Below are 21,453 nucleotides of genomic sequence, written 5' to 3'. Positions count from 1 at the left end.
TTTTTGTGCACTTAGGGTTGCCATCCGATCGGATAGGATAGGATAGGATAAAAATAATTTTTATCCGATCGGATAAGTCCACTGTTCTGATAATCCGAGTCGGATAATTTCAGAAATATTATCCTATCCTATCCGTCGGATATCCGACGGATATCGGATAGGATAATCAAATTAATTACGAAAATAACTACAAAAATTTCAAATAATGCCAACAATTGTCGGGTATTCAATTTACATATTCTCTCTTAAAATCATGTCAAGTGCACTGAGCACAGACTGAACTACTAAGGGAGTTGTAGGAATTAGAAGTGATACATATGTATGTATTTGAGAAGTGGAGACTTACAAACGTCTTTCTGTAAGTCTCCACTTTTCTTAATTAGTTTGAATAAATAAGTATGTATGATACGCAGTATGAAATCAGTTCAATTTATCACAATGTCAATATTCAAATTAATTACTTTAAAGCATCCACAGAACTAGATTGATTCTCTAAGCAATGGGAAAATAACCTTATAAATTACCACAAAGGGAACCGTTTTGTGTCTGACATGGTAATAATTTTACACCTACTAACAAGGGACACTCACGACCTGTCGTTTGAGTCCAGGGTACCCACCATGTTTTTTAGAATCTACTAGGACCCCAGATGAAGGATTCATTCATATTTCCGTGTAAAACTCATATTTGGCGACGTGGCGTGGCGCCAAATTCGCCAAAATTGAATGTTTTTATTTTTGAAACCGCCATAACTTTTTAAATTGTGGACGGATTTTCAAAATTTTTGGCAAAAATCATGACAAGGAGTTCAACTTTCTTATTCCATGAAATTTTTTCTAAAATTATCGCTTTTAACTTTTCGCAAAATTTCGTAATTTTCTTCGAAATAGGGGTTCGTCGAAAAAATCCTAACAATATTGCAAAAATTAGAAATTTTTTATTTTTATTTTTTTGTCAAAAATTTCGACTTTTGTGATCATTTTAAGCATAAAATTTTGAAAATCCGACATAAACTGCAAAAGTTATGAGGGTTTGAAGTTGGTCGAAAATGCAAATTTTAAGTTTGGCGCCACGCCATGGCGCCAAATATGCGTTTTACACGGAAATATGAATGGATCCTTCATCTGGGGTCCTAGTAGATTCTAAAAAACATAGTGGGTACCCTGGACTCAAACGACAGGTCGTGAGTGTCCCTTGTAAGATTTGTCTAGAATTACTTAAATATATCCATGGATGAAAATTAAATACAATTGGGGATGGAATATTTACTTTACTTTCGCACATACTGCGTGTCTAAATTACACGTAACTCTCATTTTTAAATTATCCGATATCCGTCGGATATCCGACGGACAACATCGGATAATCCGAGTCGGATAATTTGAAAAAATTATTTTATCCGACGGATATCCGAATCGTATTTTTCCTTATCCTATCCGACATTATCCGATCCTATCCGATCGGGTAGGATAATCTCGGATAAAAACGGCAACCCTATGTGCACTATTTTGCAATCGTATAAAAACGATCGGGAATCCGTGGATTGGCGTGGATCGGTTGGCGTTACAAATACTCGAGTATACAAGTATTTATAACTTTGTAATTATTTGTTATTATTCTGTAAAAGTAATATTTTCTAGCTAAGAATATACATTTTTCATTTTGAAAATTTAGCATGGAAAATATGGTGGAGGAAGACCCACAAAATCACGCGATGCGGACAGCTCTACAAAATCCGGTTGTAAGTTTTCAAAATTTAAACTTTAAATAATGTATGTATTTCAAATTCATTTCCAAGTGAAATAGCAAATAGAAGGCAATGGTGGTATTACACGCGAGGTTGAATTGAAATTTTTGTGTCTCAAGTTGAGAGTCGACTCTCAACTTGAGACACAAAAATTTGAGACGAGGGTTGAGACTCTCAACTCTCCCTTCTTCCATGTATTCAAATCGCGATTTTGAAACCTGTTCATCTCCGTGCGTTTTTTTACAGAATTAGGATCTTATTGCATTTAAAAATTATCGATTTTCAAATAGCTATGCTACAATACAATTATAATTCTGTAAAAAACGAAGAAAAGAAAAAAATGCACAGTTAGATTTTTATACATGAGAAATAGAAACACACTAAAAAGTAATGACTCGTTACTAACGAGTGACGAGTAAATCTTAAATATTTTTCCATGGAAGAAAAAAATCTAACCTCATAACTTTCCAAACCTAAAAAGTATCGAGTTTTAGATGCAATAACATCTTCATTTTTTTTAAACTCACGGAGATACACATGTTTCGACGTCCCGGTTTAGCCGGAACATACATAAATACCAGTTACGTGCATGTAATATTTATTTACTTATACTAAAATTGAACAAGGTGTGTAATGTACTGTGCGGGTGGAGCTTAGCTCGTGAAAAACCCAGTGTTGCGCCTCACTTAACAGGAGAACTGAGGCGCAACACTGGGTTTTCACGAGCTAAGCTCCATCCGCATAGCACATATCTTGTTCAATTTTAGTATAATTTCCTTTCCTGGCTCTTTCTCAAAATTCGGTGATATCTGAATCGCCATGGACAATTTTTCTCGCCAAAAAATGTCCCGGTTTTAGTCAGGCCAATATGTATGGTCGGTCACCCTAAATATGTTTCAAAATCAAAGAAGAGAGCTTTGAAACACAAACGTTTAAATTCAAAACCCGCATGCAATGGAACCTTATATTTAAACTGATTCTTTAACTTTTTAACAGCTCCTTCAGCAAATACTTCAATATCTCCCTCGCTCCGGACCAACATTACGACTCGTTTCCCACTTCTGGAACGACCTCACACTTTCCCTTCCCAGTCCAATATTGACCCTTCGCCCCGACCACGGGAATCATTGCTGCAATGCGACCCCATTTCACCTATTTTGTATCAAAATGGAACCCAGACTTGCCCGAAGTATATCTGAACATGCCGTTACAGATTATTGTGCCCACTCGTCTGGTAGACTTACAGCTTCCGGTGTGTCTAAATTGCTCCACGTTTCCGGTCAGTTCGGTCGCTTCATAGAAAACTTTTCAGTAACCTGTGAGGATGAGGGCTACATCGCCACCTTGTACGAAATCCTGCAAAACTGCTGCCCAAATTTGAAACGACTGAAAATCACTTTCATGACGACGGGAATGGCAAATTCGGATGAAGAATCGAACAATTATGCAGATTCACGTCCATGTACATTGGATAAGTTGACTTCAATAACAATTCAAGACGTCACTGATTACCCGAGCGTCTCCAAGGTGACACAGTGGATCCTTAATTCTGCCCCGAACCTGACCCATCTCTCCTACGAGGGTGACCGGGTTCCAGATTTAGGGAAGAATGGGTCAATCAAACGGCTCAAATTGGAGATGGATTGTGGGGGAGTATCAGAAATCCAGGGTGCTAATTACATCCGTGGCCCTGGACCAGGTTAAGGACCACGTGGAATTTTTGTACTTGAAAGTTGACTTTTGGCACAACAGTGAACCTGTCCCCGTTGATTTGCATATCCCAAAAATGAAAAAGCTTAAAGAATTTCAGAATTCTGCGCTTAATTGGCTCAGCTGTGGGGATAAGTTACAAGCCATTTGCACAGCAAGGATCCCAACTTTGCAGACTTTACGGCTTTCGACATCTTCAACGGCGAAAAGTTTGGCGTGTTTGTTACGAAATGTTATGAAGGAGAAGGATTTATTCAGCGGGGTAAAAAACCTGCACGTCACGAATCTACACGACCCCGAAGTAATTGCTGGATTGAAGACACCATTCCCAAATTTGGAAAGTTTGTCAATTGTTCAGACTGATATGGATTCATGCCAGGTTATCGAAATGGAACCATATTTACGAGCGTTTGGTTCACTTGGATTGGAATTCTTGGAGATTGATCTGGGAGCATTTTTTCATGGGGCGAAGCTTTCTGAATTTCTGAAAGGTTTTTCCAATTGCGGGGAATTGTTGTCAGGTACGAGGAAAACTATTATTACGTATGTAAGATGTGCAATGGCCGCGGGGAAACGTGGCGACCTTCACATGGTGGGATAGGTGGGGTAGGGGTTCATATTTACATATTACATGGGCAGATGACAGGGACATCGAATAATTGTGGTGTCCCACTGCCCGCACGATTCCGCAGCCACTGTACATTTCCATGTACAGGGTGGTTTAATGTCACGCCACAATGATAAAAATTCGCAAGTTTCCATAAATTACTGAAATTTCGTCTCTTAAATTCAACATTTTAAGAATTTCGTTATCAGTGTTACACCAGTTTCGACAAAACTATGCGGTATATTTTCAAAATTTCGGTAACAAATGGAAATTACGAAGTTTTTCCATTCAAAAATTTGCATTATAGTGTGCCACTTAAACCACTCTCTACATACATATGTATATATATTTGACTCTGAAGATGTTCTTAATTTTTTAAATAACATTAGGCCTCGAAACTTTGGAAATACAATTTACCCATTACCAAGCAAAGTTTTCCGATGACTTGGATCTTATCGAAGATGGGGTGGCGCAGATGATGGAATGGCTTTTGGGAATGAAGGAATTGGAGGATGTAACTATTTCGGGACTTAAGGCGAGTCTTGTTGACACTTTTGCTGCATTTTAAAATCCGTATGTTTCATCGTCCTTTTACATTAATGGGCGTTTTGAATATTTACAGATTAGTAGAAAAACATGGAAATGGATGGAACCCTTCATTCGAGTGAACGAGATTCCGATTGAGTTTAATTGAAATTAAACCCTTTTCCAAAGCTCCACATTAAATAGAAATCTTATACTTCAAATAATGAAATTTGCGCATTTATGTATGTATTTTTCTAGTACTTGTAGTATCTAGTAATATTTATTAAAATAATCCTTAATTTAAGTAAAAACTATTAATTACTGATGCATTCCACTGGATGTGTACAACTTTCCCTGATTCCATTTTTCAGAGAGAGACAGAGATTCAGGCTGATTCTCGCAGGTGTCACTACCCGCTCGCAGAAGGGGCGTATGAAACTCACCAGTCTTTGTCTCTCTCTGACAAACATTTTATGGTGAACATTTTCTTACCAACGAGCATCTCATTTAATGTAATATGTAATGCATTCATATGCAACATATATTAAATAAAGATGCTGGTGGCATCTTTTAATTTGTTACCCCGGGTTTTCAACCACCTCGTGTTCAGATGATTTTCATCTTCACACGAGTTGGTTTGTTTTCCAAATTCTCCAGTTTTTTTTAAAGCAATAAAAAAGTGTGAGTTTTTTATAAATTAATAAAAAAAACTGTGCATCATGGAGTCTTACTCCTCCCACACGGATCAGCCACCAGTACCACCACCCCCACTTTCGCCCCCGCCACCACCGCCACCCCTTCTTTCGACCATGTCGTCGTCATCATCATCATCATCATCATCATCATCACCACCACCACCGGATACTACCCCACCCGCCCAAGGAATTCATGGTATGTATCCTTTTTTGTTGTATTTGGGGAGGGTGGGGTTCCTGGTACCACTCCCCCTGCCCTGTTGGGTAGGGGGTCGTCTTCTCCGCCAGTATGTTCCTCTACATACGGTGGTACCAGAAGAGAGGAACATGCTGGCTAAATTTGGTTTTTTAAACCATATTTTAACCTTTTTGGTTGTTTTTGCAGAAGATGCAGAAACCAGACGGAACGTGGAAGGTAATTTTTTAAATTATGTTTGAAAAATTAAAAAATATAGTAACAATGGTTGAAAAAAATTAAAATTGGTAAAATCATATAAAATTTGGTAAAATATAAGTATTTATATTAATGAAAATTCTATTAAATTTGGTAAACAATATCAGAGCGTGGTTAATTATTAACATTAATGAAAATCTAATTAAATTTGGTACACAATATCAGAGCGTGTTTAATTATTAACATTAATGAAAAATTTATTAAATTTGGCAAAAAATATCAGAGCGTGGATAATTATTTATATCCACTAAAATTTTATTAAAATTGGCAAAAAAATATCAGAGCGTGGTTAATTATTTATATCCACTAAAATTTGGTTAAAATTGGCAAAAAAAATTCAGAGCGTGGTTAATTATTTTTATTAATGAAAATTTTATTAAACTTGGTAAAAAATATCAGAGCGTGGTTAATTATTTTTATTAATGAAAATTTTATTAAAGTTGGTAAAAAATATCAGAGCGTGGTTAATTATTTTTATTAATGAAAATTTTATTGAACTTGGTAAAAAATATCAGAGCGTGCTTAATTATTTTTATTAATGAAAATTTTATTAAACTTGTTAAAAAATATCAGAGCGTGGTTAATTATTTTTATTAATGAAAATTTTATTAAACTTGTTAAAAAATATCAGAGCGTGGTTAATTATTTTTATTAATGAAAATTTTATTAAACTTGGTAAAAAATATCAGAGCGTGGATAATTATTAAAATATTTCAAAGTATTAATAAATTATAAGAGTGCTAAATTATATTTTATAGTACGACTCTGCAATATTGGACTCTTGATTGCCCACCATGGCTGGACTTGTTCTAAAGATAAATCTGTGGCTGGATTAGTTAGCAAGATGGAGCAATACAGGATTTTGCACTCAATGAAGCAGACATTTCCAGGGTACAATCTTAAAGTTAATTTTAATGATAACAGCATCTGCACCAAATGTATCGAGTATTTTGGTCGGCGAAGAAGCGCTATGCTATGCTGTCATCCAAAACATAATGATAAGTATAGTGGTAAGTATGTGAAGTACATTACCGCGGAGCAATACTTTACCCAGTATAAGGAGATAGGTTTATTACCAAATCAAGCTATATGCAAGGACGCAAAATTTTGCCATGGTTATGCTGAAGAAATTCAAGAACAAGAGTCGGAAGACCCATTTGAAGAACCTGTCACCAAGAAGAAATTGGTCGATACGTTGACCAATATAAAACAGACAATCTCTCCTTCATCCCCTGCAATAACATTTAATAGAAGAAACCTCATCCAACAGGGTAACCTCGTCACAAGAGAACTTGAGCAAGTTGCCAAGACAATCACCACAGGATTTAAAGAAGTCGGATTGCCAATTGAAGAAGAAGATAAACAACAACTTCTACAAGATTCTGAAGATCTCAAGTGGATCATGAACAACTTAAAGTTGAGATTGCAAGGATGTTCTCAAGCCGAAAAAAACAGCTTTTAACCCTGGTTCCGCCATCTTGGAGTATCAAGAAAACCAAAGACTTCTTCGACGTTGGACAGCGGTTGGTCCAGGGAAGTCGAAAACGTCGAACAGAAACCAACACCATTCTTCCTCCCGTAAAACCAAAATGTGGATTCAAAATTACTGATGAGACAAAATCCAGGATTAAGGACTTCTATTATCAAGATGATGTTTCTAGAGCCTGCCCAGGACAACAGGACTTCTTATCCATAAAGAACAAGGAAACAGGGAAACGAGAACATAAGCAGAAGCGGTATCTTTTAAGCAATCTGCGGGAGCTCTACGAAATTTTCAAGACCCACCACCCGGATTCGAAAATTGGGAAATCATCCTTTATGATGCTAAGGCCGCCAGAATGCATCTCGCTAACCAGCAAGGGATACCACAACGTTTGCGTATGTATTCATCATGAGAACGTCAAACTTTTGTTCCACGCTATCAAGATTTCTTCAATCAAGCCTTTAATTTCACAATTAGTTTGTGAAAACGGAGGCAAGGATTGCTACTACAGGAGATGTGCTCAGTGTAAAGGATCCACAACAAGATTCAAAACAACTTTAAGAGAAAATGAAGTACTCAAGAACAACGAGTCAATATCGTACCGAAGATGGCTAACAACCGATGGGACCCAATACGTGACTCAAGAAAAGGATACCGAAGAATTCTTGGACTTTGCAACTTTAGAATTGGAGAAGATGATGAAACATCACTACATCAGCAAAGCTCAGCATGAATTTCTGGTGGATCTTCGCCAGAATCTCAAACCAGGTGAGATTGTCATATGGGGCGATTTTTCTGAAAATTATTCACCTGTCATCCAAAATGCTGTCCAGTCTGAGTATTTTTCCCATAAACAAATCACTCTCCACCCCTTCACGATATATTGGAACGTGAATCAAGAAGTCAAGATGAAGAGCATAACTGTCATTAGTGATTGTACCACTCATGACACAAACTCTTTCTACGCATTCCAGACCAAACTCGTACCAAAACTTGTTGCTGAGTTTGCTGCTGCCCAAATCAAGATTACCAAGACCTACTACGTTTCGGATGGATCTGCAGCCCAATATAAGAACCGAAAAAACTTCTGTAACTTATACCATCATCTAAAGGACTTCGGAATTATAGCTGAATGGAACTATGGAGCAACTGCTCATATGAAGGGACCTCAAGATGCTCAAGGAGGAATTGCGAAACGTCGAGCAAGAACTGCATCCCTACAAGGCACCAAGATTACAACAGCCTTAGAATTCTATAACTGGTGCAGTTCAAATATCAAAGGAATAGAATACATCTTCATCTCGGATTCCGAAATTCAGGAGATTATTGATGAAAAGGATTTAACTTCCCGGTACGAGACAATAAAAACAATTGCGGGGACTCAACAAGCTCATCGTATTGAAATTGCATCGGGAAAAATTCACCTTTACGAAGTTTCTCGGGACACCACGGTGATGGCTACGAAAATAATGGAATCCGAAGGCCAACCTCCCCTGGTCATCATCGATGAATGCTCTGTCAGCGATTGGGTTGTTTGTGTCTACGAGAAACAATGGTATGTCGCAATCATCGACGAAGTGGACCTCGCGGAACAGGAGGTGAAGGTGACATTTTGGAAACCCAACACCTCCAAATCCAAATCTGGAACTTCGTATATTTCTGAAAACGCTTCTTGTTACATCAAGATTGGACAGATTATTAAGAAGATTTTCCCATCAAGAGCATCAAGACGTGGAAGGACCATCAACATCTCTATGGAGGAGCAGGAAGAAATAGGAAGACTCTTTCAACAATTTCAACGATAAATGTATAAACTTGTAAATAGTGTATATATGTAAATAGTAGGTTAATTTCTTAGTTTAGACCTTTATTTTATGCGGTGCTAGTATTAAGAAGTGATACCTCCTAGTCTCAAGAAAGAAGAAGGACGTGGTGGCGAAGATGGACTTCGAATGGTGGTATTGGTGGCTGACCTAATAATATTTTTTAATAAATTTATTTATTAAATCATATTATTAAATACTTTAAATGAATTATTCAAATTTACCCGATTCTTCGAATTTAAAATCATTTGGTAATTTAGTCATGATCGCAGATCGCATAATATAACTTTCATATGGCTTTCAATGACTGTTTTTAATTGCTAAGAATGTTAGTTTAATTATCCCGCGATAATTAAATTAACATCACCTTGGGTAAGGGTCCGAGGTTGTTGCTACCTCGCTGATGACTGGATTTTCCAGCAGGAAGTATTTGTAAGCAAATAATTCTTGGACTAAGCATAGTCGAAACCCTAAAATTGCTGATAGTGTCTAACAAACACTATTAGCTTATGAAATTTTACACAATCATGGTGATCCATGATTATGAACAAATAATTTCAGATAAGCTTAAGTTTTAAATTTGGAGTGATTTGGATAAACTTAATGTGCTTATCTGAAAAATTGATAAGTACACTGATAACCCCCGGAGCGCTAATTTTCGAGTGCATGACGTTATTATAAATTCAGATAAGCTTAAGTTTTAAATTTGGAGCGATTTGGATAAACTTAATGTGCTTATCTGAAAAATTGATAAGTACACTGATAACCCCCGGAGCGCTAATTTTCGAGTGCATAACGTCATTATAAATTCAGATAAGCTTAAGTTTTAAATTTGGAGCGATTTGGATAAACTTAATGTGCTTATCTGAAAAATTGATAAGTACACTGATAACCCCCGGAGCGCTAATTTTCGAGTGCATAACGTCATTATAAATTCAGATAAGCTCAAGTTTTAAATTTGGGGCGATTTTATGACTTCATGCAATACAAGTGCATTTTCATGCAATTCTGCATGCCTGAAATGCATGATTCATAAGCGTCATATATATTCATAAGTTTGTTACGGCCTTTACCATACAAGATGGCCCCCACGGAAACTTTGACCTCAAAAAAGTCATGGTTCCAGTCATTTCCCTTCCGACAACAAAAGCTGAGAATATAGCTCTTTTGACGTAGACAAATCTGGCATCAGGTTGTCAGAAGGGAAATGACTGGAGCTATTAGTTTTTTAACGATTTATGTGTATGTAAAAAAACCGCGAATATTCGAATTTTGAAATTTTTGATGCATCGAAATGTTCATATTCAGGGGGGATTCGAATGTCAAATGCAAGTTGGGGCCTAATTCTTGTTGTACCGAGTGTATACTAGCTTTCTCATTTTTCCCAGTTTCTTGTCTCAATTTTTAAAGGGGGTGTGGTTACATGCAGTTCTTAAATTCCTATACTACGTGAACCCTTCCACCGAAAATTAAATTTGTAATAATTTTTATGGAAATCGGTGGGATCGATGCGAAAAAGATTTTTACGTATCCCTCATTTTCTATCTACTATATAAAAAGTTATATACCGTTGCCTTTCGCAATCTTGTTGAGTTCCTCTTACGAAATGTAGAGTAGTCTAAATGAACGTATTTAAATCAGTCGTAAACAAATACTATATTTTTCGCGTGAGTAATTAAATCGAAGTTAGTAATTATTTATTTACACCCTTATGCGGATATTTAGTACTTATACAAATACGGAACTTGGGGTTAGTAACATCAATATCAATGCATATGTATGTATGTAGGTGCACAATTTTTTGACAAAGTGCATATTTAAATACATTACATCTTCAGACGAACAAATGTAAGAAAGATTTTTGGCCATCTTGTACACATTTGCTAAAGTGTCATCTGACACTAAGCAATTAAATATTCGAAATAATGAGGGCCTACCTTACGAGTTTGCATGTTAGCATCGCAACATAACTTTTTCGAAATTGCTAATTTTGCGAACCAACGAAATGAAGACACTTCGAAATGACAATTCGTAGAATTTTGTGTGTGAAATTTCAACAGGCAAAACTTTGGTAACTAATGGAGAATTATGGATTTTCCTATTGCAAAATTTTCCATATTTGTGAAAAATATGTTGCGAACTAAATAAATACTAGCTCTGGAGATGCAAGTTCGAAAATCAATTTTCAAGGCACAGTTTTTTGCGAACTTGTCAGCTTTATTGTATTGCGAATCTTGCTAACTTTATGAGCTCGAAATGAATACCCTCATTCAATTCATTTCTTATTTTGAAAAATTACACGCATAAGTCTTCTCACAAAGCAGGTGAAAGCTTCAAATTTTGAAATTTTGCTTCTGTACAACCTCATACATAAACTAATTGAATCGTCTGTTTCTGGTTCACATTCTGCATAACTTTTTTTCGTTATGCAATTTGGAAAAAGTCAAAAAGTTTATTTCGAAATTGAGCATTTGCATATTTATTGTAAAAGGCTTCTCGAATTGCGACTGCAGAACACACGGCGAAATCTATGAGGAGGACATTGACGTCTGACGTGAGGGGAGATTGTCCCTGGAAACTGGAAGCTCAGAAAAGTTCTAAGCCTATCCTGCAATGTCACAATGCTAATGTCCCCATATGCCTCCTCCCCCAAACTTGCACCATCACAGGAGAAGATGATATTCGTGCATTTATTTTTAAATATGTATGTATGCATATTAAACTTATGTACGTATGTACTATGTGAGTGATGTCACCATAAAATGCAAAAAAACTTTCTAATGTAATTTATTTAACACACAATTAAATGAGTTACAAATAATAACCATGCTGATTACACAGTCTAAGTAATTTTATTAAAAAATGTGTCCCCACCACAAAAATCCTTTTCAATTGGCCAAGAAAAACCAATCCTACTTCTTCACCCCTTTAAGTGCCCCCTTGTCCTTCTTGGCTGGAGTTTTCTTCGCTTTGGCCTTTTTTGCCTTTGGTTTCTTTGGCTTTTTCGCATTTTTCACGACTTTTGGCTTCTTCGCCTCCTCTCCACTGGCCGGTTTGGGCTTTCCCATCTGAAATAAAGTGTGAAAAAGTGAGAATTTTTACTTAATTTTTCGTAACCTGTGCTAAATACCTTTTCAAAATTCGAAAAACACGCTTTCGAAAATATGTATCTTTCAAGTCAGCTGGCTGGGAACGAATGTTCTCTTTCTTGAATGTGAATCCGAATAAGAGTGCGAGCAGGACGAGTAGAAATATGTATGTATTATGTAACCAGAGAGGAAGAAAGTAGGACGGCTTGCGCATTGATCCAAAAAAGACGAGGTGTTTTTTGTTGGGTTTTGGAATTGCTATGGAAATCAGGTTGGAGTGAGAGAGAAAATAATTTGTCTGCAAAAAGTGTTGTGCAGCGTGCTCTGAAGACTTCGCAAATTTGTAAATGTCGAAAGTAATGAAATCGTGATTTGAAATATGTATACATATTTACGTATGTACATATTTAAGAGTAAGACATTGTGCAATCAATTGTTTCATTCACAATAAGACAGACATATTTATCCCATCGAATTTATGCGTAAACACGTCGTTTGCAACGTAGGAAATAAACGAATACATGTAAAAACGAACAGTAAAATATCTTTAATAAATTTTTATCAAAAGTAAGTAAATTTTTTAGTAATTTGATGATCAATGAAAACTGGTCAATGTTTCCACTGGTTGCTGTAATGAGCAATTTTAATTTGCATCGCCACAACCGTACGGCTAACGTAAATTTCATGCATATGATTTCATGCTAATAGATGTTTGGGGTAGTCATTGACGCAAAACTTAAAATTATGGCTTATGTATAACTTGACCTATGCATAAATTTGTGTAAGTATATGTCGACATCATGGAACTTTCATGACTTTGAAGGTATAAATTACCTCACAATTTAAATATAACAGGTCGTCATACGTCATAATTTTAAGTTATATATGTATATTTACGATATGTCCATGGTTGTCCGTGTACCGCTAATGATCTTAATGCTATAATTAACAATGACGCAATGTTGACGCTATATAACTGTATAATTATATTTACTTATACAATTCAGGTCGTCTTCATGCATGGTTAAGCAACCCTCGGGGTTCACTAAACATTACTAATGTGTGCCTAATGGGAAAAACGGGTTGAATAAAGCACTGTGTATGTAGGATTGTCCCTCGTAATATATTTCAGTGAAAGGTTGTAAAATTAATTTCGGTTCACCAATACTTAATTTAAACGTATGCAAAATATTTCGCATGAAAACAAAGCCATTAAAACTCTAGAACCTTGCAATTACCAGACATGCTAGGCTATGAGGTACACATGCAAATATGTACATGGATATAACCAGATTTGTACATAAATTTAAAATTATGCTCTATAATAATTATGTACAATTGCACCGTTAAAAATCTGGTAGAGTCGCATGTATACTCCGTACTGGCATTGATTTGGTAATAACCTCCTACCGGATTGGTAGTAGTTTTATTTCTTAGTGGTAAAGTGTTCATTGCCACAAGATTACGACATAATGCTCGTCGTTACCGTGCCGGTAGGGTCATATGTATTTCTACTACATTTTCTAAGAGTGTACAGCTACATCATACTTATGTAACTTTGCAGGTTACTAGGCAGAATAAAAACTTTTCAAGCAAATTGAGACCTTAATTTCCAAACTGATCACTTAATCGTAACTAATTTAATACTAAAATAATTTTCCATGATTGACATATTTATAAAATGAGACATTTAATAAACTGTTCTGTCTACGAATCCAGTAGTTTCCTGACCACCTCGTAACCGTCACGATGTATACGAAACGGCTATTCAAACTAATCCACTACGCCTTAATCCTTCCCAACATGTTGGGCTCGACAAGCATAAAACTAAACTTTGCGGAGAAAAAGCTCTACAAAACGGAACGTTCTTCAAGAAAATTCTTGGCGTTTTTGTGCCTGCAAACCGCCATGAATTTTATCGTGGGGTGGAGAACGATTGGGATCTATTTCAGTAAAGGGGCTCATCATGATTTCTATTTTCATATGTGTTACGCCATCAGTTTTTTACTCCTCATGTCAAATAGTTGCATGTGGTACGCATTCTTCAAGATTGATGAGGCGATTGATATCATAAATCAGACGATGGCGTACAGTTGCAAATTTGAGAGTAAGTGAATATTAAAAACTTCGGATTTGAAACAAGAACCTTCATAGCAATAACATTGAAGGGGTCAATACATATACTTTAAATACCGTACTCTTAAAAATTATGTCACCTTTTAGGGAAATTAATGCATTCTTAATTGTAATTGTAGTACTAATACAATTAAGAATCGTGTTAATACTTGTGAACGTTTAACGTGTATTAAGCGAAACATTTTTATGTTATTCTCAATTTTTTTTCTTTAATGAAATTGTTTAACACACATTTCCAAAATTTGTATAGCCTCACTATTTTTGAATGTCATATTTAATTTAGGAAAATGGATGCTAAAATCTTACAATCCTGACGTACTGAACTGTATTCCTGGTCGTTATCTGGATGCCGCGATTATCTTATCGACATGCATTGTCCTGTTTGTCCCGATTTTAACAGCCGCACATTACTTCTATCTCCCAGATTTGCCAATCTTCCTGCCTACGGTTTTACCCTTGGCGGAAAACGACGAACTATGGGAATTTTCGCTAAAGCAGACAAACTGGGTGAAATTGGCGTTTGGTTGTTTCGGGGCTTTGTTTTGGCTCGCCACTGCGCAAATATTTCACACAAATTTCATCGTACTAGCCATTTATACGGGTGAGTTTAAAAAAGTTCAAAAAATTATATTTCTGAAAAGTCAGCCCCCCCCTCCCCCAATATATCTGCACATGAAATGAAGTTCAGTTGTATAAAACCTTGCATCATGAAAATAATTTCCACCGCTTCACAAATGAGCAGAGAATGAAGGGTCCCAAATTTTTGTAAACATACACTGTTAGAATTCTGGGATAGTCACATTTACATATATTGATTTCTCAATATTAAAGTTGTACCATGTGGTATTAAAAGTATGCAGATGCATCAAAGTTCCCTTCCAGTGTTGTAAAACTTTAGTACCAAGTTATTACTACTCTGTAGTACTAATGAATACCATTTTGGCATAGTCACGTATGAATACTGTTTGGTATACTTTTCATGGTTGATTTCTAAGAGTGTAGTTGTGCAAAATTTACATATTTATGTAAGTTATGCCGTTTCGCAAATTTGCACTACGTACAAATTGTCAAATTTTTACATATCATTGCATTGCCTGATCATTGCATTCCTATGACTTTTGCAAAATTTTTAAAATTTTTGAACAATGAAATATCTAGCGTCCATCCTGCAATTGATTGAGGTCGAGTTTCGTACAAATATTCGCAAATTGAGGGGCAAGTGGAACACATATTCATATCTACGCTGTGTCAGTACCCTCACTCATGAGTACAGATGTGTTGAGATACTCCATTCAAAATTTAAGAAATTCAGTGGATACTTGTTCCGCATCCTGAACGACGAATTACTGCATTTCACACTTTGTTGTCATTTCATCCTCGTGAGAAACTGGAACTCGTTGGATTTTTATGCAAAGGTGAGCTTAAATTTTGTATGGCCATAGTACAAATTTGTACAATCTTGGGCAATATTTATATATGTACAGACAGGGTGTGTTATTTTTACCACGTGGCGTAGACATGACTTCACTCAAAACAAAAATTTGTCGAATCAACACCGCCGGTGTCAATATATGACTTAACCGCCTTGGTTACAATGTTGAATCCGAGTTATGATGATTTTGATACCGGTAGTTATAATGTTATGACCGGACGGAAAAAATTCAATACTACTCGGAATAACAATTGTAACCAAGGCGGTTGAGTCATATATTGACACCGTTTTGTTTTGAGTGTTTGCCATTAGGGTACGATACAATGGGCAAAGTTGGAATTGTATATGCATTGACAGTTTTGTAAAACCGGTGGTTATTTCGATTTTTAAAATTTTGGTAAAATGGGGTTTCAGCTCAGAACGGTTTATGTTACGTGTGTAAAACCGGTTTAGAAAAATAAAATAAGAAATAAATAAGAAAAAAATGTAGAACGGTTACCGGTTACATATAAAACCGGTTTCTAGCCGATTTTACAAAATCAGAACAACCGATTTAAAAAATTGGAAAAACCGATTTACCAAATTGGAAAAAACAATTAAGAAAGTCGGATAATCCGACTTACAAAATCTAACAAACCAAATAACAAAATCGGAAAAACCAATTAACAAAATAGGAAGAATCAATTTACAAAATCTGAAAGACCGATTTGCATAATCGGAAAAACCGACTTACAAAATCGAACAATTTTGGATACCCTAGTTTTAAACTATACGAATAATTCAATTTTCCAAATTCCAGGCACAATTGGCCGCGTGGGGGTTCATATTTCAGTTCATGTGGACTACCGTGCTTCTCATTTGTGCCCACTTTTATCAAAGTTCAAAGCTGACGCTGACCTCTTGGGATAAAATAAAATGCGAAAGGATGTTGGATAAGAAGTACATGTCGAAATTTTCAAAGTCATGCCGTCCCTTAAGCTTTGGAGTCAATGGAATATTCACGATAAGGAATGACACCGTCTTAAAATTTTCGATTGGAGTTGTGAGAGGAACTTTTAGAACGTTGTTAATGCTTGAACGAACGAGGAGAAGATATCACTGATAATTTTTTGCATACGTAGGTATAAATATTTTGTATGATATTCTTTAAAATTGGTTGTACGCAAAGATAGTAGTTTGCAGTTGACAACCAACTTACGATGCAGTTCATAGGCAGTTTTTGGAAACCTTGTAAGATGCGTAAATCTTTATTAAATTTTGAAAATAGTTCCAAGGAAAATTAGCCTTCGATTTTTTGTAAACTGGTTTAGATCAAGGGCGTCTTTATATTTTGTAAAAGGTTGTAAAATTATCTTCCAAAACACACGGAAACATAAGGAATTTATTTTTCAAGTTACAAATGACTGCGTGAATTGAGTATATATTGCGGCAAGAATTTTGTATTCAAGTCAAGGATCTGTTTCTTTGGTTCATTCTTAAAAATCTATGACGTAGTCGGCCCACATTAAGCGATCAATTATTCACTGTGCTGTTTAGGTTACATTTTTATTTACCGTTTGCTATCTTGACCTCTATCCTAAATATCCACCAGATAATGCCCATTAATTTCGTTGTACGATCCTTGAAACTGACGATTACCTTCCAGGAACGCACTATGTTACTAATAGGGAATAAATCATACCAACTAGAAATATATTTAAACCTTCTCTTAGAATACGCAGGAAACCCGAAAACATAAAAATGGCGGGTCTACTTGAGTAAAGATAATTTTATGGTAACTATGTGCATATTAAACTAATCTAAATAGTTTTCAATTGTAAAAGAGTTTTTAAGGCAACCTTAACATAACGTTTTTAAATTTTGAATGAGAAGATTTTTATAAACGATCGATACGACTGCGACAGGATGTGTTCGAAATTTGTTCGATGTACACATCCTTTACTTACCTATATATCGCTGGCTTGATCATACGTGACCTTTAGTTTAGGGGAGTGTTCAGTATGCATGGATCAAAATGGTGATTAGTTACATATACCAATGTCTTTGAAAATTAAGATCACAAAACCTTAATATATGTACAAATAGACACCTAAACATCGTCTTATCGTTAGAACAAGTAACAAATTGAAGAACACAAAAAAGGTGGTTCATGTCATTCGGCATAATGATAATAAAAATTTAGAAATTTTCGGCTTAAAAATAATTAAAGGAAAACGCTGGTACCAATGTACACATAATAGGTTCGCATTTTAAGTGCATGAAGACTCCAGCAATATCCGCTTTTCATGAGAGTCGGCGAACATGAAATCTTGGACTAAAGTAAGTCGATACAAAGATAAAAAAAGATTTGATATAAAGGAATTAAATTTGATTGTTCTAACTTGTCTATCTCACAGATCGTCTCTGCTTTCTTCCCACTCTCTTATCCAGCTTCGTCACGTGAACATGTCAGTCATGAAAGTATTTATCCTCTTTTCGGTTCTTTGTGTGGCAACCTGTTGCTCACATGTGAGCAATGCATCGCAAAGAAAGGATGCCTATATGCGAAGACATGGGACCATACAATAACCTGTCTGGCTCGGGAGGATATCAAGAAAATCTGGATTTCTAGGAACTATGCGGAATGCCGTAAGTATTCGCCCTTCAATAAATGCGACAGACGTAAAGACATTAGTTTTACATTCACGTCTTTCAAAATTGCAGCCTCAATTACAACCACCACTGCACCAACTCAGCTCGAACCTCCTCAGCCGACAGTAACTATCCCCCAAGGCCGGCACCACGTCCCCCGTCACCACCGCCGCTTAAAACAATAAGGCCATCTTCTCCTACTCTAAAAAGGTGCCAGTCCCGTCTCCTCGACCGGGACCGACGATAGTCCCATCATTGCCCCCACCATCATCTGCACCACCACGATTGCCTCCCGCACCTACCACAACTCCTCTCCCGTCTACAACCACACCTGTCTTTAATTTTTTTAATTATCAGCCGACGCTGATCAGAGAATTCCTTCTCCGCGCGAAGGACGAGAGGTAAAGCTCGCTGTGTCCAACTTACTGTGTCCCCTGATTTTTCGGATTCCGCTTGTTCTGCTCCGGCTTATTGTTCCTTCCCATCGCGATCGAACTGCAAAATATATATCGTCGTACTAATTCATAAAAGACCTAAGTGCAGTCGATGCTTTATTCAGAAAAGACCTAAGTGCAGTCGGTGTTTAATTCAGAAACGACCGAAGTGCAGTCGATGTTCAATTCAGAAAAGACCTAAGTGCACAGAAAAAAAGTAAAAAAAGACTTATGTGCAAGTATGTATTTACTTTATATGTCTTTACTATTTATGTCTTTGGACATGTGCTCAACATTAATTCTAGCCGGAGAAATGCATACGTAGTACATGGTGGCCATAAAGTTTCTGATGACTCAAAAAATTTTCAAACCCGTTCCTGAAACTTTTTTGTTCTTGTGGGCTCGGTACTAATTTTTTCCGAAAATGTCCCCCAGACGTTCGTCTTCATTTGTGGAAAAAATTATTAAAATAGCCCTACGTTTGGATGAATGACAGGGTGTGCCATAAAACCCTCTGAAATTTGAGTTGCTAGACATACTGTTAAGTTGTGGAAGAACCGGAAGTAAACATGGTACTAAATTCATCCAGGACGACCCACAAGACCCTTACACATCATTTGGAATGTGGTTTTGAAAAGAATGTGCCGAAAATCTGATACTTTGACAATGAAGTGTTAAGTAGTCAAAATCTCATTGATCGATTTTAACAATTTTGGGAGGCAACCTGTCATTTTGTTATCCAGCATTTTCTAAAAACCAGTTTGCGCAGTCACCTAGCTTCGAGGAGTTCCAATAAAACACTTTTTTGGATAAAAACATTCAACATCCACTGAATTGTGCCGAATTTTTCGAGGAAAACGGCTATTTGAGTACATGAGAAAAAGGTCAAAATATTTTATGCACGTTGAAGACCAGAATCGATGGACATCCTGTGGCGAATCCTCACTATACGAGGTATCAAATTGTGAAGAGAAACGGGGTTCACGAGAAGTAGCTTCCAAACAAATGACTACCATTAACGGTTTGTATTTGGCTCTGCTATGGAGGCGCTATGGAACTGGACGTCATTTTAGCTGGTCATAATTCATACGGACCCATATACTCTAACCATATCTTGCCAATATACTTCGATACTATGGAGAGTAAGCAACGTTTTTCAAATTCTAAAGAATTTCCACATTGATAGGATAGATCACCAGCCCACAATTCAGATGCTACTACTCTCTTTTTCGACTAGAAGTGGTTTATTCTCTTTGGAAAGTGGGTGCGGCTCCGGAACAGCCCGGAACTGATCCGAATAGAACATTTATGACCTAGACTCAAAATCCACGCGTCCGACGAACCAGTTCCATGCGATTGTACTTCCTTGACTGAACATTTTCAAAACACTTAAAACAAATTTCCCAAAATTGGTTTGAAAAATATGTCATAAATTTTCAGGCTAAAATCCCAGGACATGCATGTTCGTCTGGAGGATACCCATAATACTGATGCATAACATGCTATGAAAGATTTGGTTAGTAAAATTTGTTTCCTGGAAAAATAACAATTGTTTGAAACTATAGTTCCCCTCATCAGAAACTTTATGGCCACGATGTAGGTGGAAATAAATAACATCCTATTCTTAGTATTATTTACATTGGCGACCTTAATAATTAGGAAAAGTATATCCGAGATAGTCATTCGGACATATTCTCATAAATTCATATTTTTCCTAGGCTGCAAATGCGCATAGGTTAAAAGTAGGTCAGCCTCATTCATTGGGCGATTGCAGGTGCTATGCCACTATGATGCTAATAACTGCAAATATACCCCGATATATTCGAAAGCCTGAACCTTTCCTTGTCTCGCAGGATCGTCTTGATTTTGTGTGCACGAATGGCATCCGTCTGAATGCAAAGCTGTTGTAGATCTCCGCTAAAACATCTCATTTTCACCGGATATGTGCATGTGTACAAGCTAGATCTCAACCTTCTTTGTCCCCTGCTTAATTTCGAGGTCTTCCCTGAAGTTGGAGGTCACATACTTTTATATGTACATGACGCACGATGATTGTATAAGTAACTAATAAAATCATACCAATTTGGGATATCTAAACCTCGTCTACCAATATCGGGAATAAACCGATGAACATCAAAATGGCGAGTCGTCTTAGGTCTAGGAAATTTTATGCCACTAATCCAATATCGCTTTTGAATGTAAAGGGTGTTAATAAAGTCCGATCCCATGCATTTTTTGGAGCGTGGTTGTTACAAATTCAGCTGGAACTTTTGAACCAGTGAAGTTATTTATTTCAAATTTTTACCATGGGAGGAACAACTAAACGTGTAAGTCATGAGCATCTTAGAGTTGAGATACAAACATTGCATCAGCAGGGGCTTAAACCTACAGAAATTGTGCAAAAATTGGGCTGCAGCCGCAGAACTGTTTGGAAATGGAAGAATAAAAATTTTGTCCACGACAAAAAGCGACCAGGGCGACCCAGAAAGGTGTCACCTACCACAAAAAGAATGATTAAAAACAGACTTTGCAAGAAAACCGGTAGTTCATTACGTAATTGAGCAAGGGAGTTAAATGACTCAAAACGCTATAAAGAGAAGAAGAAGCAAATTAACTGTGTGACCGTGCAAAAATTTGTGTAATAAATTTTTGTAGGCAACATCACATAAACCTCTTACATTTTTAATC

General features: G+C 36.5%; 1 protein-coding gene and 1 long non-coding RNA gene across 2 annotated transcripts; one reads left to right on the top strand and one right to left on the bottom strand.

Annotated features, from left to right (window-relative positions):
* Window positions 1-1,683: 1,683 nt before the first annotated feature.
* Window positions 1,684-3,450, top strand: LOC118439329. Its single transcript, XM_035860562.1, has 2 exons — window positions 1,684-1,740; window positions 2,743-3,450. Exons 1-2 carry the CDS (start codon window positions 1,684-1,686, stop codon window positions 3,448-3,450), a joined length of 765 nt encoding a protein of 254 aa, XP_035716455.1.
* Window positions 3,451-11,806: 8,356 nt separating this feature from the next.
* LOC110860830 lies at window positions 11,807-12,326 on the bottom strand. Its single transcript, XR_002548990.2, has 2 exons — window positions 12,174-12,326; window positions 11,807-12,111 (listed from the first exon to the last, which is right to left on the bottom strand). It is a non-coding gene; the product is annotated as an uncharacterized LOC110860830 (long non-coding RNA).
* Between the last annotated feature and the right edge of the window lie 9,127 nt (window positions 12,327-21,453).

Source organism: Folsomia candida, unplaced genomic scaffold (genome assembly GCF_002217175.1).
Source record: "Folsomia candida strain VU population unplaced genomic scaffold, ASM221717v1 Fcan01_Sc034, whole genome shotgun sequence".
In the NCBI taxonomy this organism is placed as follows: domain Eukaryota; kingdom Metazoa; phylum Arthropoda; class Collembola; order Entomobryomorpha; family Isotomidae; genus Folsomia; species Folsomia candida.
This window is presented reverse-complemented; position numbering and strand designations above follow the sequence as displayed.

Bases quoted from the DNA above. Each gene is read 5' to 3' on its own strand.
- LOC118439329 (XM_035860562.1), top strand. From the start codon at position 1,684: ATGGTGGAGGAAGACCCACAAAATCACGCGATGCGGACAGCTCTACAA. The intron at 1,741-2,742 runs GTAAGTTTTCAA...ACTTTTTAACAG, and splicing joins CAGCTCTACAAAATCCGGTT to CTCCTTCAGCAAATACTTCA.